This window comes from Monodon monoceros, unplaced genomic scaffold (assembly GCF_005190385.1).
Source record: "Monodon monoceros isolate NGI ecotype Baffin Bay Population unplaced genomic scaffold, NGI_Narwhal_1 Super_Scaffold_3, whole genome shotgun sequence".
NCBI lineage: Eukaryota > Metazoa > Chordata > Mammalia > Artiodactyla > Monodontidae > Monodon > Monodon monoceros.
Genome location: NW_021703780.1, coordinates 67,347,913 through 67,364,836, shown reverse-complemented (window position 1 = coordinate 67,364,836; position 16,924 = coordinate 67,347,913). Strand labels below are relative to the sequence as shown.

General features: G+C 39.0%; 1 protein-coding gene across 1 annotated transcript in view; it reads left to right on the top strand.

Moving 5' to 3' along the window:
• DCP1A (decapping mRNA 1A) overlaps window positions 1-16,924 on the top strand; it is a 60,468-nt gene that overhangs the window by 27,894 nt on the left and 15,650 nt on the right. The window contains exons 4-6 of the mRNA XM_029242500.1: window positions 1,436-1,502; window positions 6,245-6,383; window positions 13,040-13,153. Coding sequence (XP_029098333.1) covers window positions 1,436-1,502; window positions 6,245-6,383; window positions 13,040-13,153 — 320 coding nt within the window. The remainder of the gene's footprint in view (window positions 1-1,435; window positions 1,503-6,244; window positions 6,384-13,039; window positions 13,154-16,924) is intronic.

Sequence of the window (16,924 nt, the reverse complement as noted above, 5' to 3'; positions counted from 1 at the left end):
CAGCAAGGAAGACCCAACGCAGCCAAAAATAAATAGAAATAAATTAATATTTTTAAAAAAGTATTTACAGTAGTTTTATATTTAGTCATCTTTATAAAGTTCATCTATCCATTCACCAGTGTTTTTCTTTATTTTTTTATTGAAGTATAATTGATTTACGATGTTAATTTCTGCTGTACAGCAGTGTGACTCAGCTATATACATATATACATTCTTTTTTATTATCTTTTTCATTATGGTTTATCCCAGGATATTGAATATAGTTCCCTGTGCTATACAGCAGGAACTTGTTTATTATTCAGTGTTTTGTGGGGGCTTTCTTAGTGGTAATCACCATACTGGGAATAAAAGATTGGAAAAGAAGTGTGATATGGAGCTCAGCCTGGGCACTTCCATTTCACGTGTGAATAGAGTCGATCATAGGATGGGTCTGGAGTTGGTGTTTGTTTTTTAAAGCTTTGTTTTTACTGTAATGTATTAATTTTATATTTTTAAATTTCAAGAGACTCATAAAGGTTCTGGTGTTTGGTTTTGGAACATGGTTTTCAACGATTAAGACAACTTTTTCCCCACATTTGACTATCAATTTGGAAAGTATTTTACAATTATCAAGTGAAGAAAAACAAAACCTAAAAGTTGCAGGTTAAATTTTATTGAGACCTTTCTGAGGACTATTGCCCAGGAGATAGCTTCTCAGATAACTCTGAAGAATGCTTCAAAGAGGTAAGGGAGGAGCCAGGATATGTAGGAGTTTTTGCTGAAAACATGTAGTTGAACATGAAAATATTACTGCTAATCACAAAAAATAGATACCTTAAGTTAATGATTTTTGTGCTTTTGTGTGTACGGGAAGATGCAAGGTCTGCGCCCATTGAAATTATTCCTTAGATAGGCATCTTAGATATGCAACTATCTAGGGCCAGTATCCAGAGCACACAATGTTTGCTGTTTGTCTCCATCCTGAATTTGCCTTAGGGCTCACCATAGGGGAGTAGGGGGCGCTGCAGTGGCTGATGGCTTGATGGCAGGCTAGGGCAACATACGATATTTACTGGAATGGTAGGCAATGTTCCCTTTCCACACAATCAATGTTAATTCTTAGTTTAATTGGCAGCATTTTTTTCTTGATAATACATAAAATAATAGTTTATCTTGTACTTTAGTGGCATCTTAAGCTTGATGAGATCTGGTAATGATGTCTAAAACCAACAATTTTTGCAATTTTCATCTGAATATTTTAGCTGTCCTAATTTTATTAATAATTTTATTATTAAACAGTTTGCGGGGAGGCTTTTTTTTTCTTTAGAGTAACTGTTAACAGTTTGAGGTCCTCATGGTAAATTCTGTGACATTTTATGGTGATAATATATTACTTACATATTACCCAAGTATTGAAACCTCATTTCCCCTTATTTTTTTTTCTTTGTTTTTCAAGTGTCAATATACAGTATCTGGTTTTATGACAAGAATGACTGTCACCGCATAGCCAAACTCATGGCCGAGTAAGTATTTCTGTTTACACCATAGATTTAATTAGTGATATATGGGAGATGAAAAAATGACTTTTCCCCTTTCTCTTTGTTACTGGAGTCCACTAACTCGTATTTTCCCCTGATTTCCTGTTATTGTCAAAGTTTTGAAAAAGGCAGCAAAGCTTAAAGTAATCTAAAATTATCTATAATCCTACTACTTACTAGCATTACCGTTTTTGTCTGTTTGATTCCAGTCTTTTTCTTTACATGTACCTTGGGTTGATGTGTGTGATTGTTTCTTACGTCCACTGAGAGAACAATGCACAACATAAAAGTTGTGAGTTAATTTTTATTCAGTGACCTTACTGAGCGCTATAGCCTGGGAGATAGCCTCTCAGAGAGCTCTGAGGAACTGCTCCCAGGAGGTAAAGGAGGAGCCAGGATATATATGAACTTTTTTTTAATATATATACATCAGAAAAAAATCATCTACTTAAGATGTTACCACCAAGAGGAAAATACCATAGGAAAAAATATATTTACATAATTGAAACCAGCTAAAGACTACTTTGTTTTTAAACCAAAAAGGTAAGAAAAAAAAGAATTCAAAATATGACCCTCAGCAATAGTAACAAGAATTTTAAAATACTTTAATAAAAAAAAAAAGGGAGCTAGAGAATGGAATGCCAAAAGAATGAGGATATATGAACTTTTTTGCTGAGAAAAACATGTAGTCAAGCATCAAAAGATTGCTGCCAATAGCAAAGAACAGACATCTCAAGTTGATGATTTTAGTGCTTTTCTATGTATGAGAAGATGCAAGAATCTGGAGTCATTGAAATGATTCCTTAGATATGCATCTTAATCTAAGGACCAGTATATCCAGAGCACAGAATGTTTCCTGTTTTTCTCCATTCTGAATTCCTCTCAGGGCACACTCTCTGTGGGCAACTGCAGTAGCTATAGGCTTGATGTTTCTTAAACTGGAATGGCAAGCAACACTTTTTTCTTTACACTTACAAAAATGAGATCATACTGTACATCCTACTTTTCATGTCAACAGCATTTTTCCAGGGCATTCTAGTATTTATAATGACTGCATTGTATTCAGTCCTGCAGACAGATCATAATTTTACTGTTAAACATGTGGTTAGAGCCATTGAACTGCCTAGCTCCAGAGGGTATCCTCTATATCCAGTGCACAGCCTAACCACCACATGCAGTGGATCTGACTTAGGTTCTCTCCAGATTTCCACTGTAGCAGGTAGAACTGTGTTCAGTAACTGATAGAGAACTTCTGCACACATCCGTGGCTACTTCCTTTAAGAGAACTTATTTTTGACACAGATTCTAGGTTTAGTAGTCCCCAATCCTCTAATGGATTATGTTCCAGGAGAGTTCTTATAAACCAGAATCTTGGAATTTGGAAAGTAATTTTCATTGGATTGATGTTCTGAGGGATGGTTCATCGACCTTTCTCAGACTGGCCTACAGAAGCCACCCCTCATGTGGCTTATCTGTATTGCTGGTATTGCCCTTCTGGTTTCTGGGAGCCCAAGACACTTAGGTGCTAGAGGGGCCTGAGGTGCTACAGAGCTCTGGACAAACTGATGCAGTGGGCGGCAAGTTCTGGTGCACTTATATTTCCTTTGCAATTTTTGCCTGAATCTCCTCAGAAATGCAGACCTCTCTTTCCGCTCTGTCAAATCAAAATTCCCCTTGCTCTCCTGCAAGGTTTTTACCTACATGCCTGGGGGAAAACAGTCTTAATTTTCTTTTTAACAGTCTAATTTTAAACTAATTCTTGTAAAAGTGTAAATAATTAGGCCCAAAATCTCAGTTCCAGGTATATTTGCATTTTAAAAGAAGTGCACATGGCTAAGGCCACGTTTTAGTCCAGGACTGCTAACATGTCTCAATTGGATGTTTATCTGCTTCCTGCTTTGTTTGCTGTAGCTATGAGCCACTGGCAGGCCATGTTTATTACTGTGTGCACCCCAAGGACATTGTTCCTTATGAACTTGTGTCATTCATTTGAAAATGTGTTGTTGGCTCTCTAGAACCAGACTTTCTTTTTAGAACAACTTTTCTCTAAAAAAAAAAAAAAAAAAAAAGATAAACTTTTTTTTACAAACCCATTTATTTGACTATTTTGTAGTTCTGAAAGTGACGGCAGAGGCAGCTTCTGATAACTTCGAAGACAAAGATTTGTTGATTCTTGGTTGTCCTGAAATCCAGAATATTTTTCTTAAATATCTATGCTTTGGAGTATATTAATATATAGACTTTCTCCTGCAGATTGAGAGCTTTTGGGCCCAAAGTAAGAGAACCTGGCTTTTGCAGAACTAACAGCTATTTGCAGGAAACCATTTTGAGCTTTTTTCTCTCTCAGGGCAGGTGCATCTAAGGCAAGACTTCAGAATGTAGATAAAGCAGAAGACTGAAGGCCTATCTGAAACTATTGTATTGAGCCTAGAAATAGGATGAGAAAGTAGAAACAGGAAGCAAAAAGGAAAAAGAAGGGCATTCAGGGTTCCTTCACTAGAAATGCCCAAAAGAGGGACATTTGCTTAAGCTTTAAGCTTGTTTTACTAGAAGCAGGGGTGGTATTGAAACTGATTAGTGAATGCCCTCATGAAACTGTTGATAGTGAGTTTTCAAGTGTCTGGCCTATTTATGGCTGAAGAGAATACCTAATGTTAACATTAACTTTGTGATAAATGGTGTTCTGGTCACCAAAGATAAAAAGGTTACTTTATCCTTCTCTGCTCTAACTTTGCCTGCATACAGCCTCTATTTGCTACATATTTCAGAATATCACCTCTCTTAACCAGAAATACAGGTAAAATTCTTTTGGGCATATTGTGCATCTAAATAAAAGTGCCCATTATTGCCCATTCTGTTAAGTCTAGTTCTTATCACTGTTTTGACAGCCACAATATAATAAAAATTCTTCAAGTAAAAAATTGATTTATTCCAAAAGGTGTTAATAAGAACTGAGAAGCTATGTAGGAGAGCAAGAAGGTGGATTCAGGCTGATGTGGCCTATGACTGAGTATTAACTAATTAGTCATTTTTAATAGTACTCTTTTTTCCGATTATTAAAAGAGTGCCTGTTAATTATGGAAAATGAAGAGAAGTACAAAAAAAGAAAGTGAAATCGCTTGTAATCTACCATCAAGAAATAACCAATGTAGATCTCTCCAGTCTTTTTTTCCTTTGCAACAGGCCTCACAGTTGTCACAATACAGTATTTCTTTCCCAAGAGTTGATTACCAGTATGGATATAAATGAAACAATATTCTAATTGGTCTGATCCTCATATCACGTGCCTGTCTTCTTTCAGTCTGCCATCAAGTCCATGATTCTACATTTGTTTTATAAATAATAATCCTATTAAGAGCTGTAAGAATCTAAATAGAGAAATGACACCATTACCTTAAAGCAGCACTTTCCAAATAAGAATCCTGCTTCAAGAGAAGATTCTACGGTCAAATAAATTTGGGGAAATCTATAAGCCCATCCTTGGAGAATCGTAATACATTTTAGCTTGTTAAAAACTCAGAATGTTTTTGCTGTTTAAAAAAAAATCTGTTTAATATTGTTTAACCCAGTATTTTCAAATAAAAGAACCATCCCACACACACTACTGGGAGTTCCTGGACAGGCTGTTTTAAAGCAGTAAAGCTGACACTGGGTGGCCTGTTGTTGTCCTACTCCTCTTAGTCCATAAAAACAAGCCTTTTGCTACTGAATTGTTTCATTGCCTGTCATCATCACTGTCTGAAAGTTCTCAATTAATATGATTATCAAGTTGTGGCTGTACCTATAATATCCCATGGCAGGTAGGCCTATTCATTACAGTTGGGATTGAAACCTGAATGGATCTTTAAAAGAAAATAAGACTAGTTGCCTCATTAAAATTTATTACTTTTATTTCAAGCTTGAAGAAAAATATAAGAAACAATAAAATATCCATGTGCTCACCACCCAGCCTTCAGTTTCTCACATTTTGCTATAATTGCTTCAGACTTTAATATGTGGCAGGGGAGAGAGGATGTTCCTAAGAAATGAAACCCCTCAGATAGATTTGAAGACTGCAACCCTCGACTTAGACCTTGACCTTTCATGCTTTATATATTTTCAAGTGCAGAATTAGCTTAAGCAGCACCAATCAAAATAAAGAGCATCACCACAGTCACCCTAACCTCAGTCACCCACTTAGTGATTTTTTAAGGAGAGAACAAGGGAAATCTTTTTTTGCTTTAGTGCTATCGTTAACTTTTGAAGATTCACCAAGACCTCCGTTTTCAAGAAGCTGATCTTTCTCCTTGCTACCCCATTATCAATACACACTCTCCCCAGGGGTTGTTCAACTGTGCAGCCTTCCTTGGTCTTGGTGGCATTGTCCATTTTCAGATTTACTTCACCAGTTAGTTTGACTGATTTTGACATACTTTTAAAAAAGAGAGAGAATGAGATAATTCAGTAGAGTTTTAAAGGTACCTACTTCTACCCACTCTGGAAAGGAATTCTGTATTTTTGGCCTTCTGACAGTGAAATATATTGGTTGGTACTGTTGTGAGTGAGGTGGCGAAGTAGGTAGTCGAATACTCCTGGGATGGGGTAACCGAGGCTCTGTGTTTTGTATTGTGAGGACAGTGTTACCATGTGGCATTCTTCCTGTATCCTTGGAAGATGGACAGCAAAAGAGTTCTTGGGTCAGATTGTATCAAAAGAGGTCTTTCTAAAACCTGGTTCTCCTCCTGTAGCGTGGTAGAAGAGGAGACACGGCGGTCCCAGCAAGCAGCTCGGGATAAGCAGAGTCCCAGCCAGGCCAACGGCTGCAGTGACCACAGGCCCATCGACATCCTGGAGATGCTAAGCAGAGCCAAGGATGAGTATGAGAGGGTGAGACTCTGCATGCTGAGTGGGAGAACTAAATTAGGGAGGAGGAGACCTGCGGGGGGCTCGTGGGCTGGGGAAGTCACCTCCAGGGCCAGCGGGAATAAGTATTTCAAAAAGAAAACATGTCTTATAATTTTAAGCCTAAAAGATAAGGAAAGACATTTTCTTACCTCAGAAAATTTAGAATGCTCTTTTTTTATTCCTGTAAAATTACTGTGGGAGAAAATGATCTTGGACTGCAGGAGTTAGCCTGTAGCAGGTAGTTCTGGAAAGGTTTTACGCCTCTTCTTCCACCCTGCAGGCTCTGCTAGGTCTTAGGAATTTATGTGGTTTTTGAAAAGTACTCTGATAACTTGCACCCTGTAATACCAAAGCGTATAATTTATGATCTGTAATTGGTGCTAGGTGCACAACCCTCATTAAGCATCATTTGGAATATTACCCAAATGAGAGGCTTTTCTAGAATGCTTTTTTTTTTCTTTCTGTTTTGTATTTTAGTTTATTTATTTATTTAAGCCTCGCCACATGGTTTGTGGGATCTTAGTTCCCCGACAAGGACTGAACATAGGCCCTCAGCAGTGAAAGTGCAGAGTCCTAACCACTAGACCACCAGAATTCCCTGGGTTTTGTTTGTGTTTTTTTAAATATTTATTTATTTATTTATTTGGCTGCGCTGGGTCTTAGTTGCGGCATGTGGAATCTAGTTCGCTGACCAGGGAATCAAACCTGGGCCCCGTGCATTGGGAGCACGGAGTCTTAGCCACTGGACCACCAGGGAAGTCCCTCCCTGTATTTTAGTTTAAAAGTTAATCAATAACATTTTCTCCCCAAAGTTGAATTAAATGGAAGTTGTGGTGCATTCATTAATTTATTCAATACATACTTATGAACTGTCCACTATGTGCCAAGCAGTGGGCAGTTCCTCAGTGGTCTTCAAACTTTGTGGCTTTGGAACTGTCCTGGCTTTTCACCTGACATCGGCACTTCAAAGCCCCACGCTTCCTTGGAGTGAGGTGGAAGGTTTCCACTGCTGCACTTTGTTTCAGCAGAATTGTAATTGTCATCTTACTCTTTACTAACATTGGGTTAAGTTAAGCTTTTTTTGTTTAATCTTCACCTCACCAAAAGTTAAAGGAACAAGGTATGAAAAACACTAAGACTGTAGCTCCCTTAACAGTTCTCTAACACTAGCCTCTACGTTGTTAACAGGTGGTCCTTGAAAAGAGGTTCTAATTGGTCAAATGAGTTAAGAAAACATTGTTAGAATGGCTTCTCCTCCCCCATCTTCTTGGGGCGTTACAGTGCTCAAGACTCTGAGAGGTCCCACAATAAACAAAACAGTAACCTCAAGTTCCAGATTGACTTGACTACAGGACCATTTCTCACATACTGCCCTTTAACATCTCAAGAATCTGGAGTTCGGGGAACAAACTTTGGAAACAGTGCTCTAGAAGGTAGTTGCCCCTAATTAAAAACAGTCATATTCACCATAAACTACAACAAATCTTCTATGTTCAGACACCAAAGGTCCCACCTCCTGGGCAGAGAAATGTACTTAGAGCCCATGAGAAGTTTCAGTTTGTACCAAATTCCTCAGCGTCTCATAGAGAATTACGAAGAATCTGTGGATCTGTGAAAATTAATATAGGAAAAGCAGTCATCTCTATAATGAATTCCTTGATTCTTCGGAAACTAGATGAGATTAAATTCAAGAATCATTTGTAAACTTTTAGGTTACCATATATTACCGTAAATTCCCTCTCATATCCTTAATGAGATATGGGTTATCTACATAGATGCCTTGTTCTGTTTTTATACAGACCTTTTGGTGTTCTGACAACAAGTAACTAATAAGTTCCGAGCTCTGTCACCTCTTCCCAGTGATGAGTAGATCAAGGTGCCACACAGGATAGGAAGTATAGGCACTGTACACTAGAGCAGACACTCCAGGAGATGGCTCGCCTTCCCCCTCAGGCTGAGAAGCGAGTAATCTCCAAAGGAAAGAAAGAACTAAAGCCTTGTTTTTCTACACAGAGCTGTAAAGGAACTCTAGGTCACATGAGCAGAATAAAAATCTGACACGGGGCTTCCCTGGTGGCGCAGTGGTTGAGAGTCCGCCTGCCGATGCAAGGGATGCGGGTTTGTGCCCTGGTCCGGGAAGATCCCGCATGCCGCGGAGCGGCTGGGCCCGTGAGCCATGGCCGCTGAGCCTGCGCGTCCGGAGCCTGTGCTCCGCAACGGGAGAGGCCACAGCAGTGAGAGGCCCGCGTACCGCAAAAAAAAAAAAAAAAATCTGACACGATTTCTAGTTAATAAACATTGCAAAAGTAGAAAATATGGGAAGTGCAGTAATTACTGTTGTAAAGAAAATTCTTCCATGGTGTGGAATAAATGAAATTTCTGTGGTTGGATTAAGACTAAACCTTTGGGAATTTAGTTAAATCTTTGATATTTACTTCATAATATGTTCTTTCTATTTTTGAAAACCGTCCATAAATAGGTGGCGCGTCCTTAAACAAGAGTTTTGTTTCTTGTCTGCACTTACCTATCATCTAATCAAATGGAGTTAGTATTAGCAGTGGCCCATGAATTCACATCTTAGTGTTTGGATGGGCTCTTCTCTGGTGCCGATGGTTCCAGATGGACCCTTTATCTTTAGGTAGAGACTTGGGAGATTGATAGTTTCAAGGGCAGGGGTACAAGCTAGGCCTCAGTGATGGAATTTAATCCCAATTCTAAATCTCCCCTGTCCAGTGTATATAATACAGTGAATGAAATTCCAGACTTTTTTTTTTTTTTTGGCTGCGTCGGGTCTTAGTTGCGGCACACGGGCTCTTCTGCTTTGTTGTGGTGTGCAGGCTTTTCTCTAATTGTGACATGCAGGCTTAGTTGCCCCTTGGCACGTGGGATCTCAGTTCCCCAACCAGGGATCGAACTGGCGTCCCCTGCATTGCAAGATGGATTCTTAACCACTGGACCATCAGGGAAGTCTGGAAATTCCAGACTTTTGAGTGAGGAATTTATAATAGAGACTATTTGAAAATAAAAACACTTTATAATAAACATTTTCTCCCCAAGTCCTATAGTAGTTTGTTTTAACCAACTTCCTGGGGTTTTTTTATATTTATTTATTCATTCATTTATTTATTTATTCATTCATTTTGGCTGTGCCGGGTCCCAGGTGCAGCACACAGGATCTTCGTTGCGGCATGTGGGATCTTTTTAGTTGCAGCACATGGACTTCTTAGTTGCGGCATGCACATGGGGTGGAATCCAATTCCCCAACCAGGGATCAAACCCAGGCCCCTTGCATTGAGAGTGAGGAGTCGTACCCACTGGACCACTAGGGAAGTCCCCCAACTTTCCTGTTTTTAATGTAAAGAAAGATAGCTGAAACACAGGCCTTGACTAAGGTTGGCCCATTCTGAGTCACATCTAGCCACAGGATGTAATCCTAGATTTTGGTAGGGATTTTTTTGTTCTTAAAAAAATAGGAACACTTAGTTTTCTTATTATGTAAGCAGTGCATATTAATTATAGAAGACTTTATATTTTAAAATTATAATAAACGGGAAAAAAAATAATTCCACCACCTAGAAATAATTGCTACTAATGCCTTGTTATTTATCCTTCTACAAATTTGTCTAAATATGTCCCAATGTGTGTGATAATATTTAAGTACACAGTTTTATTAACTAGTTTTAAAACTACTTTTTCATTAACTTTTTTGTAACCTATTTTTTTCCCAAAGAACAGTATCTTTTTGTGACAGTATTTATCTCACAGGGAGTCCCTGGGAGAGTTCATTTGGTAGAATGAAAAGCTTTTGAAAAAGCAAACTGTGATGTTAATAGTTGTATATTTTTATTTCTGTGCCTTATATAAACAATATCCTAGATTTTTCTAATTCTGTTTAAGAACTCAGAAGTATACCTTTGGTAGCTGTCTTGTTATTAATTAGCATTAATTTTCTCTTAAGATAAGTTACTTGAAATGGGATTGGTAAATCAAAGGATTTTGACATTTTTAAGGTTTTTACCAAATACTGTAAAATTATCTTCCCAAAAGTTTGTTTGTGGGACTTCCCTGGTGGTGCAGTGGCTAAGAATCCACCTGCCAATGCGGGGGACACGGGTTCGATCCCTAGTCCAGGAAGATCCCTCATGCCTCGGAGCAGCTAAGCCTGTGCACCACAACTACTGAGCCTGCACTCTAGAGCCTGCAAGCCACAACTACTGAGCCCACATGCTGCAACTACTGAAGCCCACATGCCTAGAGCCTGTGCTGCACAACAACAGAAGCCACCTCAATGAGAAGCACGTGCACCACAACAAAGAGTAGCCCCTGCTCAACAACAACTAGAGAAAGCACGTGCGCAGCAATGAAGACCCAACGCAGCCAAAAACAAAATTAAAAAAAAAAAAAAAATGTTTCTTTGTGATTGTCCATTTCCCCCAATTCTTATGAATACTGGTTACTATCATTAACAAACAAACCCAAAATAAACCCTCAAAAATAAATAAATAAACAAACAAACCTTCCGAGAACAGCCCTGCATAAGTGTAATAAAATATTTGAAGTTCTGGAAACCTTTTAAAGTACAACCCATCTTATAGCTTATGTTGAGTTAAGTAAGTATTGCAGACTCACATGTCCCAAAACCAGGTGGGCCACAGTGGCGCCCACAGTGAACCAGAGTGGAAGTAAAACCAACAGAGAGCCTGTCCCTGTGTCATCTGGTCAGTTGCAGCTCAGCTATAACCAGTCATTACCAAATGGGCTGGTGTGCCAAATTATTCAGCTTCTCTCTGAAAAATGACAAGCCAGGATTTTTATGTGAAAATTTCCAATTTTAAAGATGCTCCTGAACATTTGCACCTTCCATCTTAAGAACTTGTTGTGAGCAGTGTTTTCAGTTTATATTGGGTTGGCCCAAAAGTTCGTAACATTTTGTGGAAAAACCGGAACAAACTTTTGGGCCAACCCATTATATTTTCTCTAATACAATTCAGTTCCAAGGATTCCCCATAAGTTGTTGATACTGGCTGATGGTGGTGTTGCACAAAGAGGTATGTTAGAAGATAAGACAGTTCATAAGCTTTCACAGACTATTTCACCTCTGCTTAAATGCGTAACATTGAGTAAATGGTGTTCTGAAATAATACAAGGACTAAGTCATTTGAATAGAAAAAAAATGCATATTATCCATTCATTTCACATTCAGTACCTACTCCTGCACTAGGCACATATCTTTATAATATGGTGTCAAGAAAGTTAATCTGTCTCTGATCTAAAGTTTGGAGCTTCTGTTTTTAAAAAGTCCAGTCCCTTGACTGTTCTAAACTGGTTTTGGTGTCTATTTTGACACAGATAATGCTCACTAGATGCTCGATTATATAGCCTAAATACATAAGTTTCTAAAAATTCCATGTCCATCTAGTGATCATTTTTTTAGGATTCTTTCTAAGAACAAAGATACAAGTTAACAGGAATTTTTAAACACTTTATTACAATGTTTTGTCATCTGTGATAGTGATGTTTAGAGACTTTTTTTTTAATTTATTTATTTATTTTGGCTGTTCTGGGTGTTAGTTGCAGCATGCACGCTTCTTAGTTGCGGCATACATGCGGGATCTAGTTCCCCGACCAGGGATCAAACCAGGCCCCCTGCATTGGGAGTGCAGGGTCTTACCCACTGGACTACCAGGGAAGTCCCTAAAGACCTTTTTAATTTAATTTTTTAAATATATGATGGTATTAGAGTACTTGTACATTCATATGTCCAAAAAAATGAACCTCAACCTAAATGTAACACTTTATACAAAAATCAACTTAAAATGGGTCAGTAGATCTAAATGTAAAAAATAAAAGTACAAAAATTTAGAAGAAATATATATTTACCATATGACCAAGAATTACCACTCCTAGGAATTTACTCTAGAAAATAAAGCTTTTGTCCACACAAAAACCTGTACATGAATGTTTGTAGAAGCTGTATTCATAGTCACCAAAAACTGGAAGCAACACAAATGTCCTCCTATAGGTAAATGGTTAAAAAACTTTAAGATCGTTATGGAAAAAACCCAAACGAACTTTTTGGCCAGCCCGATACATACAACAGCTTGGATGAATCTCAAAGGCATTATTCTAAGTTAAAGAAGCCAGCATTCCATTTATATGACATTCTCGAAAAGACAGAATTAGTGCCAGAGAACAGATCACTGGTTGCCAGGAGTGGATGGAGGGCATGACTGCATTGGGATAGCACGAGGGAGTTTTGGGGGGGTGATCAATATATTTTATATCCTGATTGTGGCGATAGGTACACAGATAGAACTGTGCACTCCAAAAGTTAATTTCACCATATATTAACTTAAAAAATAAAATGGAAAAGAGTACATGATAAAGTAATGCTATTTGCTTTTCCTTAAAGGGGTTATAAAAACAGCAGTTGTTACTAACACTATTGTCTAAAATCAGGTGCTCGGCTTTCTAGAAATTTTATTGTACAGGTTAATTTACATGTAGGTCCAGAGCAAACATTTGGGGGGATTTTATGCTTGACTTTTAAAATAATATTTCTAGTAACCTTGAATGCTGTTTTGTGAGCCAAAGAATAGCAAGCTTTTCACCTGATATACTTTTCCTTCTAATTTAAGAATCAGATGGGCAATTCAAATATCTCCAGCCCTGGGTTACAGCCAAGTACTCAGATCTCCAATCTGGGAAGCACCGAGACTCTAGAAGAGACGCCATCCGGGTCCCAAGATAAGGTTTGTACAGCTAAAGCCCTAACTTCACCTAAGGTAACCTAACAGAGTCAACATTTTGTAAGGATTTTAATGCAGTACAAGTTTGATTTGTTGTTCATCTGTCAAAGTATGTATGTACAGGCAGCAATGTAATGTCATCCTCTCATGTCATATCCCCTGATCCATGTAAAACTATCTTGCATCTGGATTTTGCCGTAGCCTCTTGTCTGGTTTCCCAGCATTTGCCCTTGCCACTCCCTCCCCTATTCTTAACCCAGCAGCCAAAGTAATCCTGGTATAACATAAGTTAGATCATGGCCTTCCTCCAGTGGTATCTCATCTCACTCAAATAAAAGCCAGGGTCATGGCAGTGGCTTACAAGGCCCTACCTGATCTGGCCCCCCTAACCCTGGCCTCATCCTCTACCTTTCTGCCTTGCTCCCAGCCTCATTGGCTTTCCTGCCTTTCCACAAATGTGCCACACATGCCCCTGCCTCAGCACAGGCCTTTGCACTTACAGTTCCCTTGGCCTGGAAGACTTCCCTCCTAGAAATAGCTTGCTTCCTTTCTTCCTTCAGATCTCTAGTGTCTTCCATAAAGGTGAGAGCCTCTCTCACCACCCTATTTTATTTGTTTATTTTTTTAATAAATTTATTCTTTTTTTTTTTTTTTTTTTTTTTTTTGGCTGTGTTGGGTCTTTGTTGCTGCATGTGGGCTTTCCCTAGTTGTGATGAGCGGGGGCTACTCTTCATTGCGGTGCACGGGCTTCTCCTTGCGGTGGCTCCTCTTGTTGCAGAGCACGGGCTCTAGGCACATGGGCTTCAGTAGTTGTTGCGAATGGGCTTAGTTGCTCCATGGCATGTGGGATCTTCCCAGACCAGGGATCAAACCTGTGTCCCCTGCATTGGCAGGAGGATTCTTAACCACTGCGCCACCAGGGAAGTCCCTCACCACCCTTTTTTTTGGCTGCGTTGGGTCTTTGTTGCTGCGCGCGGGCTCTCTCTAGTTGCAGCGAGCAGGGCTAGTCTTTGTTGTGGTGCACGGGCTTCTCATTGCGGTGGCTTCTCTTGTTGCAGGGCACGGGCTCTAGGTGCACAAGCTTCAGTAGTTGTGGCACACGGGCTTTGTTGCTCCATGGCATGTGGGATCTTCCCTGACCAGGGATCAAACCTCGGCCCCCTGCATTGGGAGCAGAGTCTTAACCACTGGACCACCAGGGAAGTCCCAGAAAACCATAGTTTTTTAATTAAACTTTTTATTTTGAGATAATTATAGATTAATATGCAGTTGTAAGAAATAATACAGAAAGATCTATGTCCCCTTTACCCATTTACTCCATTGATAACAGGTTGTAAAATACAGTACAATATCACAACCAGAATATTGATACAATATACCCATCTTGTTCACATTTCCTCAGTTTTATTCATATTCATTTGTGTGTATGTGCATGTGTTTATTGAGTTCTATGCAATTTTATCTCATGTAGAGCTTTGTATGTCTTCCACCACAGTCAAGATACAGAAGACTTCCATCACCACAAGAATCCTCTGTGTTGCCCTTTTGTTATCACACTAACTTACATGTCACACCCTCCCAGCCTTCTTCTGGCATCCCTAACCCCTGGCAGTGACTAATCTGTCTCCAGGTCTGTAATGTTGTCATTTCAAGAATTTTCTATAAATGGAATCATATAATATATAACCTTTGGGGATTATGCTTCTTCACGCAGCATAACTCCTGGAGATTCATTGAAATTGTTATGTATATCAATAGTTCCCTGTCATTGCTGAGTGGAATTAACATTTTTAACCATTAACCTGTTAAAGGACATCTGAGTTGTTTTCAGTTTGGGACTATTATGAATAAAGTTTCCATGAACATTTGTATATAGGTTTTTGTACATAAATTCCCTTTACTCTGGGATAAATGCCCAAGAGTGCAAATGTTGGGTAATTTGGTAATTGCATGTTTTAGTTGAATAGGAAACTGCCCTGCCATACTGTTTTCCAGAGAGGCTGTACCATTTTACATTCCCGTCAGCGATGTGTCTATAAAGTTTTTAGGTATGTAGATGGTAATTAATTTAAACCACATTTTGTATACCACATTCCTTTGCTCCATTTTTACTGTATTTGGACTTAGGATCCTAAAGGTCAAACATATATTAGAAGCAATGCTGTGTTTTTAAAAAATCAAAGAAAAAAGCAGTGCTATATAAAACTTAATTTTTAAAAAATATATGTTAAGAGAGGCAGCAAGGGAAGGAGCAGATTCCTTCTGGTCTGGTTTATCAGCCAGTGGGCCAGTCACTTCCCCTTTCCTTCTGAATCATGGGATTAAGGATTCTTGCAGTGCCTAACTCACAGACTTACTGTGAGATCCAAATGAAGAAATGGACCCCCAGAAACTCCATTTTATAGCCAAAGTGACAGCATTTTGTAAAATATTGAGATCTGGATATTGTCAGAGCCATGTCTAAAATTAGCTAAAATCCATAATCGGCCCTGCAGGCAGATTGTATGTTGGTTTAGTAACACTGCCATCTAGTGCTGAGGAACAAGTAATGCTGTCAAGCCTTACTAGTATTAAATTTTATTTCAGTTTCATAATTTACTTATTAAAATTCCCTTGGGACTATTTCTCTAGTTTGTTTTGTATTGTTTTTTTGGTTCCTGTGGTTAACAATAATCATATCTTCTAGTGTGCCCAGGGCACTATCAGGTAGGAAATCTGACATGGACACAATAAATCCAAACAGAAATATGAAGTTCTCTAAACAGCAAGAGCTATGGGGTGAGGAAAGAACAATGGAAAACCTGATACAGTTTTGTTGTTGTTTTGTTTCTTGGGGGTTTTTAAATATTTATTTATTTATTTGGCTGTGCCGGGTCTTCATTGTGGCACGCGGGATCTTCACTGCAGCATGCAGGATCTTCGTTGCAGCCCATGTGATAGTTTAGTTGTGGCAAGCGGGATGTTTAGTTGCGGCATGTAGCATCTAGTTCCCTGACCAGGGATCGAACCTGGGCGCCCTGCATAGGGAGCTCAGAGTCTTAGCCACTGGACCACCAGGGAAGTCCCCTGATACAGTTTATTAGAATTTTTTTTGAGTACCATACATGGTGTCACTCATTGAATTCCATTTCCCAGGGGCATGGTCAGACTAAAACTTGATTTAAGTGAGGCATTACAGAACTCAGAACCCAGTCTTTAAAGATGAGTAAAGAATAAAATTTCACCTTTTCTATGGATGATGGAAGATGAATCCATGAATAAATAAGCCCAGCTACTAGAGGAATGCAGCCAGTTTTTCTTGTCAGAGGCAGAGAAGTGTAGAGAGGGTCCTGTCCAACTCAGAGACTATAAAGCTTTGGGGAGTTTGTGTGGAGACGCATGCTCTGCCTACTCAGCCTCTTGCGACTGATTCAGCCAGTTACATATTTCCAAAAGTTGGTACCTTTTGACTTGTATCCACCTCTTAGATATTCAAGTCTTAGCTGCACCTCTGTTCCCCAGAGGATCATATCACCATTCAGTTGAGTAGGTAGTCTATCATCTGCTTGATGGACATCTCAGGATGGTGGCATAATGGTTAGGGATATGGACTGTCTTGTTAGAACTAGGTTGGAGTCTGGTTCTGTTGTTGTACTTGGTCATCATCTATAAAATGGCAATAATAATAGTACTGCCCTCACCGATTAATAGAGTAATGCGTGTAAAGTGTGTAGCACAGGGCCTCATGTGTAATGAGCGTTCTGTCTATGATAACTCTTATTGCTCTCGTAACCT